Source organism: Gobius niger (genome assembly GCF_951799975.1).
Source record: "Gobius niger genome assembly, chromosome: 7".
Lineage (NCBI taxonomy): Eukaryota > Metazoa > Chordata > Actinopteri > Gobiiformes > Gobiidae > Gobius > Gobius niger.
The window spans coordinates 33767241-33781354 of NC_136858.1; the positions used below are offsets into that span (position 1 = coordinate 33767241).

The 14114-nt window shown below is 37.1% G+C and overlaps 1 protein-coding gene across 1 annotated transcript in view; it reads left to right on the top strand.

The window, feature by feature from the left end:
* Positions 1–1097: 1097 nt before the first annotated feature.
* The window catches only part of valopa (vertebrate ancient long opsin a), a 79970-nt gene continuing 66953 nt past the window's right edge, over positions 1098–14114 (top strand). Inside the window, exon 1 of the mRNA XM_079560599.1 lies at positions 1098–1631. Within this exon, the coding sequence (XP_079416725.1) occupies positions 1268–1631 (364 nt within the window). The 5' untranslated portion in view covers positions 1098–1267. The remainder of the gene's footprint in view (positions 1632–14114) is intronic.

A 14114-nucleotide genomic window follows, 5' to 3' on the forward strand; every position in this document is an offset into this window, starting at 1 on the left:
ATGAACAACAGACAAGTGTGAGGAGGGCAGACGTGTCGGAGGTGATTTAAGGCTTGACTGAACAAAGACCAAGGACGACAGATCTGTAGTCATTGTTTTAAAACGACGCACTTCCTGTGTTTAAGATTAAATTAAGAGTCGCACGTGCGCAACAAAATAAAATGTTTTTAAATCTCAGCCAGCGCTGCACCAAAACAACTTTGCTGTTAACAATTTCTCCTTTATAAACCTCTTAACTCCCACCTGAACGGATCCTATTTTCTCCATTTTGGCTTTACCCTAATCAAAAAGCGTCTTGGGAAAGAAGCACCAAAACAGCCCCAAAAAATGAGGAGAAAACAAGGATGTAAACGCAACAAAAATGTGACAAAAATTCAACAAAAATGTGACAAAAATTCAACAAAAAAATGACAAAAATTCAACAAAAAAATGACAAAAATTCAACAAAAATGTGACAAAAATTCAACAAAATGTGACAAAAATTCAACAAAAATGTGAGAAAAATTCAACAAAAATGTGACAAAAACTCAACAAAAATTTGACAAAAAATTCAACCAAAAAATGACAAAAACTCAACAAAAATGTGACAAAAATTCAACAAAAATGTGACAAAAATTCAACAAAAATGTGACAAAAATTCAACAAAAATGTGACAAAAACTCAACAAAAATTTGACAAAAAATCAACAAAAATTCAACAAAAACGCAACAAAAATGTGACAAAAATTCAACAAAAATGTGACAAAAATGTGACAAAAACGCAGAAAAAAACATACCAAAGGTGACTCAACACAGCAACAACGCGAGGAAAAAGATCAGTTTGTGGGTCTTAGCTTTCAAATGAGGTGCTACACAGGCCTATATAACAGCCACAGAGGACAGAATGCATTTGGTTTAGGCGGGTGGTAAGAGGTTAAAGAGTGGAGCGCAGGTAAGTTCACTGCTGGAGCTGAAGAGGAGAGGCTGGAGCTGGAGGAGCAGCACGGTGTGAGGCGGACAGCGCGCGTGGCGGTGTGTGCGCGTGGGTTCGCACAGTGGACACTTGTCGCTCATGAGGTTTTCGTGGAGGGCAGCAGCAGAAGCAGCAGCAGAAGCAGCAGCGGCAGCGGCGGCAGCGGCAGTGACGTGGAGGAGCGCGGGTCTATAAATGCGCTCGAGCCACAGCGTGCGCTCATTAAGGCGCGTGCAGCCGCGGCTTTGGCACCATGTCCAAGTGCGCGTGAGCTGAACAGGGGATGTCGGAGTGAAAGCGCGCGGAGGCATGGACAATGGATACTCTAAGCCTCTCGGTGAACGCCGTGTCCCACGCGGAGCCCACTCCACAGACCGAGCCATGGGACCCGTTCAACAGCCCCATCCCGAACGTGGAGCCGTGGAACTTCACGGTCCTCGCGGTGCTCATGTTCGTGGTCACGTCGCTGTCCCTCTGTGAGAACTTCCTCGTGATGTACGTTACTTTCCGCTTCAAGAAGCTCCGGCAGCCGCTGAACTACATCATCGTGAACCTGGCCCTGGCGGACTTCCTCGTGTCCCTCACCGGGGGCCTCATCAGCTTCCTCACCAACGCGCGCGGGTACTTCTTCCTCGGCCGCTGGGCGTGCGTCCTCGAGGGCTTCGCCGTCACTTTCTTCGGTGAGTGGCCGCTTCTTTCCAGAGTTTGGTGTCGGTCTGTCCCGGTGCAGACTGTAGGGGTCAGTGCAGTCCAGGCTCTGCGCTGGTCCGCGGGAGAAGCATGAATGGAGCGCAGGGGAGTTGATCAGAGCCCGGGCAGGGGTCGCTTTACTACGAGACAGAATTAGTTTGACTCACTTCTGTGAACTCAATGAGTGTTGGCAAGTGTGTGAAATAAGAAAGGATAAACAAAGGGCTTAGGTCTCAGAGTGTGGCTTGATTCATTACTTAGAACTTCAACTTTACAGTCCAACAGTGTTCATTTTGACAACATATTTTAATTTAGTTTTAGTCTTAGTCTTTTGACGAAAATGTAATTCAATTTTAGTCTAGTTTTAGTCGACTAAAATTGCATGTCAATTTAGTCGACTAAAATTAAGACTAATTTAGTCGACTTTTTTAAATTTTTATCACATTTTTGTTGAATTTTTGTCACTTTTTGGTTGAGTTTTTGTCACTTTTTTGTTGAATTTTTGTCACTTTTTTGTTGAATTTTTGTCACTTTTTTGTTGAATTTTTGTCACTTTTTTGTTGAATTTTTTTCACTTTTTGATTGAATTTTTGTCACTTTTTGGTTGAATTTTTGTCACTTTTTTGTTGAATTTTTGTCACTTTTTTGTTGAATTTTTGTCACTTTTTTGTTGAATTTTTTTCACTTTTTGATTGAATTTTTGTCACTTTTTGGTTGAGTTTTTTGTTTAATTTTTGTTTAATTTTTGTTGAGTTTTTGTCACTTTTTTTGTAGAGCGACAAAAAACGCGAAGAAAATGAGGATGTAAATTGACAAAAATCCAGCAAAAAAAAAAGATAAAAATCCAGCTAAAAAATGAACTTAGTCTTTTGACGAAAATGTAATTCAATTTTAGTCTAGTTTTAGTCGACTAAAATTGCATGTCAATTTAGTCGACTAAAATTAAGACTAATTTAGTCGACTTTTTTAAATTTTTATCACATTTTTGTTGAATTTTTGTCACTTTTTGGTTGAGTTTTTGTCACTTTTTTGTTGAATTTTTGTCACTTTTTTGTTGAATTTTTGTCACTTTTTTGTTGAATTTTTGTCACTTTTTTGTTGAATTTTTTTCACTTTTTGATTGAATTTTTGTCACTTTTTGGTTGAGTTTTTTGTTTAATTTTTGTTTAATTTTTGTTGAGTTTTTGTCACTTTTTTTGTAGAGCGACAAAAAACGCGAAGAAAATGAGGATGTAAATTGACAAAAATCCAGCAAAAAAAAAAGATAAAAATCCAGCTAAAAAATGAACTTAGTCTTTTGACGAAAATGTAATTCAATTTTAGTCTAGTTTTAGTCGACTAAAATTGCATGTCAATTTAGTCGACTAAAATTAAGACTAATTTAGTCGACTTTTTTAAATTTTTATCACATTTTTGTTGAATTTTTGTCACTTTTTGGTTGAGTTTTTGTCACTTTTTTGTTGAATTTTTGTCACTTTTTTGTTGAATTTTTGTCACTTTTTTGTTGAATTTTTGTCACTTTTTTGTTGAATTTTTTTCACTTTTTGATTGAATTTTTGTCACTTTTTGGTTGAGTTTTTTGTTTAATTTTTGTTTAATTTTTGTTTAATTTTTGTTGAGTTTTTGTCACTTTTTTTGTAGAGCGACAAAAAACGAGAAGAAAATGAGGATGTAAATTGACAAAAATCCAGCAAAAAAAAAAGATAAAAATCCAGCTAAAAAATGAACTTAGTCTTTTGACGAAAATGTAATTCAATTTTAGTCTAGTTTTAGTCGACTAAAATTGCAAGTAAATTTAGTCGACTAAAATTAAGACCAATTGAGTCGACTTTGCATTGATAATATTCATTATAATCATGTTTAATCTTGTTCCTCTGCTTCATGGAGCTGCTCCACATGAACAAAGCTCAGAGCTGATCCTTTGGCAGTGAATTTACATGATCTGAGGCTCTTTCAGACGGTCAATAGAAGTTTGAATGATTTTAGTCTCTCCTTTTAATTTTTATTTAGTCTTATTTAAGTCGACTAAAATATCTGGACATTTTAGTCATGGTTTTAGTCTCATGAGAAACTTTTAATTTAGTTTTAGTCCAATTTTAGTCGTCAAAGATATCACTTTCACTAAAATTAAGACTTAAGAATATTTTAGTCGACGAAATGAACACTGCAGTCCAATCCATGATCTTGTTGATCTAAATACATTAGTAATAGTGCACAAAGCATGTAATAATCTTCTTCCTCCTCCCACCCAGGAGCTTTTTGAACACAGGAAAAGTCGGTATAACCTCCGGGGAACTGCTATTTTCAAAAAAGCAAAAGCGAAAAAGAATAAAAGGAGTCGCTGTATTATGTAACAGGTGTTAATCTGTGGAACGGCCTGGAAGATCAGTTAAAACTGTCCCAAACAGTCAAAGCTTTCACAAAGTTGTTTAAAGCTACTAAAATTCAAGACTATATAAGTTTAGGATGAATAAAGTAAGAAAAAATAAATAAATAAATGAATAATAATGATGACATGATTTAGTTTCAACTAAATTAACATAAAACAAACGTATGTGTACGTATTTGTTGGAATATTGACATTTATGTTGCTAACTCCAGATACTTTTGCTTATTTCTCTTCTGTTTGACACTTGATATTGTTCATTATTAATGTTTTGTTTTTGCTCTGGTGGAAGTCTGTAAACTGGGTTAGGCGTAGTAAGTTTTCACTTCAGCCTAAACCCTTTCGGTCACGTTGTGCACAAAGAATTGGAAATGTTTGTATAACGTTTAAAGGAATGAACTGAGCGAATAAACTACTACTACTACTAAACTACTACAGCCAAAATAACAGACCCTAATAAAGAGGAATTTAGGCAACGAGTGTTAATATTAGATCATTTAAGATGCGAGATTTCTAAAACTATCATCTGTTAATTAGTGCTGTTGATATTTCACTTTGCACATGGGCAGACGCAGTTGGATTTTAGGTTTCTGCAATGTTTATCTAATAATAATGAGCATTGCTATTATCTAAAAAATATCTAAAAGAACCACATCGGTTTCAGAAAGAAGAGTGAAGTGCAGACACCGTAATGAGGGTAGTAGTAGTGGTAGGAAAGCGCTAAAGTCTTCAAGGGATGGTCGCTGTCTAAGCAAATGGTGACCAGTCAAAGTTCATATTCTCGCTCCGGGCTGATCCATTCAAGACAGTTTAGTGTTTTTTCCCCCCGATGCTGTAAAGAGACGTCCTTCTGTCGATATAGTAAATTGTACACATTGTGCTTTTTTGGAATTTGATCTAAAGTGAGGGAATATTCAGCTTGAGGAAGTTTAGTGGAATATATGTGGACTTGCATCATCTTGTTTTGTAGGACAGTTAACACCCAAATCACTTAATGAGTCACAAAATGAGACAACTCCCCCCCCCCCCGCTCCATGTGAATTGCTGAGATTAATGTGAGAAAATGAAAAACTAAACGATTTAAGTGCTTTTTAAGTGATTGTTGATGTGGAAAATAAGGCGAGAAACAGATAATGTTGAGTCCCCTTGAGTCATACTGTACAATAGGAGAGATCGTGATGTTCGAAAACTGTGTTGAATATTTATATGACATCACAGCACATTATGTCTTATGACTTAAAAAGTAAATAAATAAGTAAAAAAAGAAAATTGCAAAAATTTTGACTAAAATAAGGCAGAAATTGTGCTACATTCAGCCAATCCGGACACAATTTGCAAATGTTTGAATGTTGTATCTTTTGTTTGAACCTCTTAACTCCCACCTGAACGGATCCCATTTTCTCCAGTTTGGCTTTACCCTAATCAAAAAGCTTCTTGGGTAAAAAAGCCACAAAAAAATAGAAGAAAACAAGGATGTAAACGCAACGAAAAAGTGACAAAAACTCAACAAAAATGTGACAAAAATGTGACAAAAATGTGACAAAAATTCAACAAAAATGTGACAAAAATGTGACAAAAATGTGACAAAAACTCAACAAAAATGTGACCAAAATGTGACAAAAATTCAACAAAAATTCAACAAAAATGTGACAAAAATTCAACAAAAATGTGACAAAAATTCAACAAAAATTCAACAAAAATTCAACAAAAATGTGACAAAAATTCAACAAAAATTCAACAAAAATTCAACAAAAATTCAACAAAAATTCAACAAAAATGTGACAAAAATGTGACAAAAATGTGACAAAAATTCAACAAAAATTCAACAAAAATTCAACAAAAATGTGACAAAAATTCAACAAAAATGTGACAAAAATTCAACAAAAATGTGTCCAAAATGTGACAAAAACGCAACAAAAATGTGACAAAAACGCAACAAAGATGTGACAAAAATTCAACAAAAATTCAACAAAAATGTGACAAAAATTCAACAAAAATGTGACAAAAATTCAACAAAAATGTGACAAAAATTCAACAAAGATGTGACAAAAATTCAACAAAAATGTGACAAAAATTCAACAAAAATTCAACAAAAATTCAACAAAAATTCAACAAAAACGCAACTAAAAGCTGACAAATTTTCAACAAAAATGTGACAAAAATGTGACAAAAATTCAACCAAGTGACTAAAAAAAAAAGTGACAAAAACTCAACAAAAATTTGACAAAAACTCAACAATAAAATGACAAAAACGTAAGGAAAAATATCAGTTTTAGCTTTCAAATGAGGCCTATAACCAAAGAGGACAGCATGCATTCGGTTTAGGCGGGTGTTAAGAGGTGAAGCTGTTCGCTCAAAAACAGCTGATCACCATCATATGATCAACTTCACTCTCTGATACAAAGGAAGCATAAACGTAAACCAGAATGCTGAAAGACGCCTCAGTCTCGGCTCATTTCTGCCGACGACAACAGAGACGTCAAAGCCTTTGTTCGTAATTGTCTCTGAAAAACGCTCACCGTCCGATGAAATAACGCCGCTCAGTAAATCGATTTGGATTCAGAGTTTTCACTTGTTAAGAATGAGATGAAATCCTGTCAACATCCACTTCTACCTGACGAGGGACAGGCATTGAGTCCGTAGAAATTAACAGCACAGAGAAGCCACAGATGGACAAGAGCTGCTGTGGAGAAATGCCATTTTATTGTTCCGCTGTGATCTCGTGACTTGTGATGATGAACTGAAGATGCATTTCCTTTGAGCTGGAAGTTAAAGTGCACACAGGCTCCTTCAGAAATAGAGCCTGGATCACGCTCACAAGTGTTAGCGGACTAGGCATAATTAGTTGATGTTTTAAAGCAGTACTAAGTAACGTGTTTACCTTAATAAATCCTTTTCGTAGTCCCTGTGGGGGTAGTACATGTGTTTATGGGATGATTGGAGGGTCTTTCATCTCCCCCTGGTGTCTCTGGCCAGAAAACCATGTTTGTAACTTGACTGCCACCGGTCCGGAGAAAGCAATACACACATGTAATCACGAAGAAGAAGCTAACATGCTAACGGGCAAAGCTAACTGCGGGCTAACGTCACTTTAAACAGTATTTACAGCAAAGTTTGAGTGAAAAAAAATATTTCCATTGTATAATTGGATGCACAGTAACCCTCTCCCCCTTCGCCTTTCCTGTCAGCGTAGTATTTACTCTCCAAGACAATAAGTTAAAAAATCGTAACTTGCTACTACACCTGCAGTTGCGCTTATGGCCTCTAGGGGGAAGAGTTACTTAGTACTGCTTTAAGACAAAAGACGCAATTGAAATCAGAGGATGGAAAGTCAGAGATGTACAGAAGTAACCCAAAGGACCAATTATATCTGCTGTATTTGATTGTAGCTTTCACTTCACTGCAAAACGTAATTAACTAGACTAGTATAAACATCTCAATTTGAGCATAAGAATCTAATTTTTGGTTGTTTTGACGGTTAAGATGCTGTTGGGCATTTGTCCTAGATTATTTCACTTGTTCTGAGATGTTTCTGACTCATTTTTTTTATTTTTTTTCATTGACATAAAACAAAGCTTACAAATAGCACACAGACAAAGGAAAGACACATAAGGGTAGGGTACATATTTGATTCTTGGGATCGTTCTTGGGTTCTGCATGGCGTGGATGTGTGTGCTAAGTAGGTGTGAGATATGAATAGAGAGAAAACAAACAAAAAAAACAAAAAAAGATGAAAGCAAATAAATCATGGGAAACAAATCGTACAACGTGAAAAATGATGATAGTAACAAATAATAGTAAGGAAACAATAATAATAGAGGTAAAGGTAAACTGAATGGGGTAATGAACATGAGGAAGGGTAAACATTCAAGATTGAAATCGTATAAACCATTTAGATTTGGAGGAAGAAAAGGAAGAAAACAAACAGGAAACTACAATATTAAGTTCTGACCACCCCCCACCTGCATCTCGGTCCTTGTGTGGTGCATTAAAACCTTTGTGATATGTGGTGCAATTAAAAACCCATAGGGCAGTACACGATGCAGGTGAGGGAGCCTTATCCCCGAGCTCCTTAATGTTTTATTTCATTATTTTATTATTTATTCAATTTATTTAATTTGTGACTCATTTCAATACATTTCGTCCTTTTTGCAGGTAATTTTCTTTGCCAATGGGGTAAGAAAATTGTTCTTATCTCATTGGCAAGTTTACTTTCTTATTTCAAGCGAGATTTACCCTAGAACTGGTCTGAAATGTCCTCAAACAAGCAAAGTAAACTTGGTCCGATCAGGAAAAGTGTCTAAATGAGTGAAAACCACTCGAAACAAGATACATTTCCTCAATTCCGGTCATTTAAGCCAATGCTTGATATTTACTTTTCGCAGTGTATACGCAGCTGCCCATGCCTTCGTTATGCCCCGCCTCTTACCCAAAGCAGATGGAGCAAGTTGTTTGAGATCTGAAGGCGTCTGATCCATGGTTGGCCAGATTTATGCTGTCGTGTGTTTGGGAAAGACGTTTAGCTTTGATGTCCGTGTGAATCTGTTTGAACCTCTTACCACCCGCCTAAACCGAATGCATGCTGTCCTCTTTGGCTATAGGCCTGTGTAACACCTCATTTGAAAGCTAAGACCCGCAAAACTGATCTTTTTCCTTGCATTGTTGCTGTGTTGTGTCACCTTTTTATGTTTTTTTTTTCTTCACATTTTTGTCACATTTTTGTTAAGTTTTTGTCACTTTTTGGTTGAGTTTCTCACATTTTTTTTTTTTTTTAATTGTCAAATTTTTGTCAAGTTTTTGTTCAGTTTTTGTCACATTTTTGTTGATTTTTTTGTTGAATTTTTGTTCAGTGTTTGGTTGAGTTTTTGTCACATTTTTGTTGATTTTTTGTCAAATTTTTGTCAAGTTTTTGTTCAGTTTTTGTCACATTTTTGTTGATTTTTTGTTGAATTTTTGTCCAGTTTTTGGTTGAGTTTTTATCACATTTTTGTCACATTTTTGTCAAGTTTTTATTCAGTTTTTGTCACATTTTTGTTGATTTTTTGTCAAATTTGTGTCAAATTTTTGGTTGAGTTTTTATCACATTTTTGTTGAATTTTTGTCACATTTTTGTCAAGTTTTTATTCAGTTTTTGTCACATTTTTGTCAAGTTTTTATTCAGTTGTCGTCACATTTTTGTTGATTTTTGTTGAAATTTGTTCAGTTTTTGTCATTTTTTTTGTTGCGTTTACATCCTTGTTTTCTTCTCATTTCTTTGTGGCTGTTTTGGTCCTTTTGTCCCCAAGAAGCTTTCTGATTAGGGCAACGCCAAACTGAACAAAATGTGATCTGTTCAGGTGGGAGTTAAGAGGTTAAACCTGTGAACGAGCCAATGATTTCAAAACAACACTTTCTGAGCCCATGACAAAAACCTCTGTGTATAAACATGCTGCCTTTCGCTCAGAATTCTTTGAAGAACTTTAGCACATTTCCGCACTCTCAAAACATCACTTCCTCAGATGCTGCCACAGTCCGACTTGATCCACATCACCACCTTTCCATGTTTGTGAATCGCAATTTCCCCCACAGCTCACGTCTCCGCTCTGTTTGTCTGGCCTCTTCATAAAGCCAGGCTGAGACGAGGCGCGTCCCAACAGCCGTCTATAAAACAATTCCAGTCCACGCTCTCCTCGCATCGCTCCGGGCATGACTCTTCATAAACAGCCCAGCAGCGTCCGCCAAGTTAGTGCCGTAGTTTAGTCAACAGGAGTTTCTGCTGTCGGAGGAGAAGAAACAAATAACGAAAGAGAGCGTTTGAGGATTTATTGGATTAAGTTTTTCTTTATTGCACCTTTGTCCACGCAAATAGCGGTTCAGGAGTCCCTTTTGAGAGACCGACGGGCCCTTTAAATCGTGAGGCCGTCCTTCTGTGGACCCATCACCTGCAGGAGGAGCCATGAGGGGCTGGTGTAATGTGATTTGGGCAACTCCAACAGCTGCCCCCACGACCCGGCAACGGACAAGTGGAAGAAATGGATGAATGGATGGATGGATCTAGAAGTGTGTGGGAAGGTTTGTTAAATGTGACACTTTTTCTGCCCGTTCATCATGACCCTAGGAGGGATAGGATTCGGACTGAGAAAGGTTGATCATGGGACCATTTAAGATTAAATCTTCCATCCATCTATCCAGCAAAAAAAAAAGACAAAAATCCAGCAAAAAAAAGACAAAAATCCAGTAAAAAAAATGACCAAAATCCAGCAAAAAAATGACAAAAATCCAGGAAAAAAAAGACAAAAATCCAGGAAAAAAAAGACAAAAATCCAGCAAAAAATGACAAAAATCCAGCAAAAAAATGACAAAAATCCAGTAAAAAAATGACAAAAATCCAGTAAAAAAATGACAAAAATCCAGTAAAAAAATGACCAAAATCCAGCAAAAAAAATGACCAAAATCCAGCAAAAAAATGACAAAAATCCAGGAAAAAAAAAGACAAAAATCCAGGAAAAAAAAGACAAAAATCCAGTAAAAAAGACAAAAATCCAGTTAAAAAAAAAGATACAAATCCAGCAAAAAAAGACAAAAATCCAGCAAAAAAATTATAAAAATCCAGCAAAAACATGACAAAAATCTAGCAAAAAAGTGAGAAAAATCCAGCAAAAAATGTGACAAAAGTGCCATAAAAAAGTGACAAAAACACATCAGGGAAATAAAAAGTGACGACAATGGCAAAGAGGAGAGAATGCATTTGGTTTTGGCGGGTGGTAAGGGGTTAACATTTGACACTTCAAATACAGAGTACAGACGATGACTCAAGAACCTTCATTAAAGTTAACACCATGATGAATGGATGGATGGATCTAGAAGTGTGTGGGAAGGTTTGTTAAATGTGACACTTTTTCTGCCCGTTCATCATGACCCTGTAAAGTCTAATAGGATTCGGACTGAGAAAGGTTGATCATGGGACCATTTGTATAAGATTAAATCAGTCATCCATCCATCCATCCATCCATCCATCCATCCATCCATCCATCCAGCAAAAAAATGACAAAAATCCAGCAAAAAAATGACAAAAATCCAGCAAAAAAATGACAAAAATCCAGCAAAAAAAAAAAAAGTGCCATAAAAAAGTGACAAAAACACTTAAGGGAAATAAAAACTGACGACAATGGCAAAGAGGAGAGAATGCATTTGGTTTTGGCGGGTGGTAAGAGGTTAACAGGAGAACCTTCATTAAAGTTAACACCATGATGAATGGATGGATGGATGGATCTAGAAGTGTGTGGGAAGGTTTGTTAAATGTGGTCCATGAGGTCCACAGAAGGACGGCTTCACGATTCTAACCGGGCCCGTTGGTCTCTCATAAGGGGCTTCTGAACCGCTCTTTGTCTGACCCGTCACCTAGGACCTGTTTGCCATGGGAGACCCTACCAGCGGCATGAAGCCCACGACAACAGAGCTCCCAGGATCATTCGGGTGCTCAAACCCCTCCACCACGTTAAGGTGGCGGTTCCAGGAGGGGAGATTAAATCATATCTTAGAGAAATCTTAGGACTTGGCTCAGGATCTTGGTCTAGAGTGCCGTCTTTAGGTTCTCAAGAGTCTTTCCAACACTTTCACAAAGGAGGCAAGTGGGAGACGCCAACATATTTATACGTATCTGTGTTTGATATCTGAATATGCAGCTTGTTCACTGTAGGTTTCAACAAGAAGGGCATGTGGTGTTAAAACACATCTAAAACTGGAGCATATCTGTCTTTCAAAGGTAGGTGGGTTGTGATTGAATGACATTATGTTTGGCTGTCGATCGTTACTGTGATCAAGCGCCTTTAGATATCATTCCTGAACCAATTGGGGCTGTAGTCTGTGTCGTGTTGGCGCGCTCCATCGCTCTCTCTCTCGGGACAAAGCCTGTTTGAGAGGCTTTAGGGTTCAGGAGAGGCACCTCGTGAGACAGAGCAACCACAGAACAAGCACAGAAGCAGCAGATTCTGTGTGTTCAGCGATCGTCCAGCGGCAGAACAGTCTTTATCTGACGAGAAACTGACTCATATTCACTGAGAAGGACGAGGAAAAAGGGCTGAGAGAAACGGATGCCAGTGCGGCTGACGATCCGGTGAACCGAGCAATTCTTTAGCAGACGTAAATGTAATGAATTAATCACAAAACATATGTTCGGACGCCCTGACAAAACGTGCACAGCCTGGAGTTGAGTCTGGACAGTCTAATGTAAAATGACTTGATGTAGTTTACTCCCCCCTTCACTTCACTCTTGTTTTGTCCGTCCTGTTTTGTCAATGATAAATTATGGATTATCAGATTATCTCCATTGCAAAAACATATATTGTCAATTCTTCAATGTAAGAATTGACTCTGAACTTGTTGGATTGAGAGATTTCTTTTTTTCTTTTTGCATTTTCCTTCTGTTTGTCTTTGTCTCTTTCGGCTGTGCAAGTATAGTTTTGAGAAGTTTGTAAAGATAGTTTTATAGGAATGTACTGCAATTCCCCTTGTGGATCACTAAAGCCTGTAGTCAATGTTTACTCAGGACAGAAAAAGGACTCGATGGCATGTCTACATTGCCTCACAGCAGGCTTACACCATTTCTACTACTGTATTACTTGACTCGTGTTGTTGAAGGTAAAGTCTGCAGTGCATGGACATCCCAGGGTGCTGTCGCCTTTAACCCCTTACCTCCCACCTGAACCGAGCACATTTTCTCCAGTTTGGCTTTACCCCAGTCCAAAAGCTTCTGGAAAAAAGCTGTGAAAATAGCAACAAAACGAGACGAGACGAAAACAATGATGGAAATGTGACAAAAAAAGTGAGAAAACATTGACAAAAAAGTGACGAAAAATTGATGAAAAAGAGGCAAAAATGTCACAAAAATGTCACAAGAAATGGACAAAAAATGACCAAAAAATGACAAAAATGTGATAAAAATTTGACAAAAAAATGACAAAAATGTGACAAAGAAATGACAAAAATTTGCTGAAAAATTTACGAAAAAATTACAAAAATGTGACAAAAAATGACCCAAAAAATGACAAAAAATTGACAAAATGTGACAAAAAAATTACAAAAATGTGATAAAAATTTGACAAAAAATTACAAAAAATTGACAAAAAATTACAAAAAATGTGACCAAAATGTGATTAAAAATTGACGAAAAAATGACAAAAATGTGACTAAAAATGACTAAAAAAATGACAAATAAAGTTACAAAAATGAGTTGAATACCCAACAAAAAAATGATGGGAAAAAAATCGGATGACGTGAGGAAAAAGATCCTCTCGGTTCAGGCGGGAGTTAAGAGGTTAAACCTGCTTCCAGTGTCATTAGAGAGCAATACAACGCAAGAGCACCAGACTTCTTAAAGCTCTTTCAGACTTTGACGTCAAGGATTGCCATACTGTACTTCCGCAGCAATGAACCTCAATAAGCTAAAGCCCTTATCGAAAATAATGAATTGTTTCTGCTGTGTTTCTAGGTGTGCTTGTAAATTGCTTCCTTAGTACAATACACGAAAAACAAATTTATCTGGAGTGTTGTTTACTGGACTGGGTTACAGCGGCTCCAAGAAGAAAGTTATAAAATCTCAGCAGAAGCTTGAGAAAGAGGAGGCCACTTACGGAGAGCTGTAACCCAGTCTTGCCGACCATAATCGGAAATGTCTACAACAATGGAAAAGTCCTGGATGACAGAGCGCTTTATCTTATTGTCACCACTGGCATGAATTACACAGCCTGACCAAAAAAAGTCCTCACAAAAAAACAACAAAATTTATTTGGATTAAGCCTTTAGCTTTGATTCCTGCACGCATTTCCTATGGCATTGTTTCAATATGAATGTCAAAAGGTCTAGTTTCGGATTAATGTTTCACAAAGATCTTGTATCGATGATGGGAGAGTGTGAACCCAGCGCAAAGCCTTCTCCAGCACATTGGAAATATTCTCAATGGGGTTAACATCTGGACTCAGTGTCTCCATGTGAGAAATAATGTCTCTTTTACATTGTGATCTTGGAATCTTGGAATATGCCCGCACCAGCAGGGAAGAAGTTATCTATTCATGGAACAGCCTGGTCATTCAGGATGTTCAGGTCAATT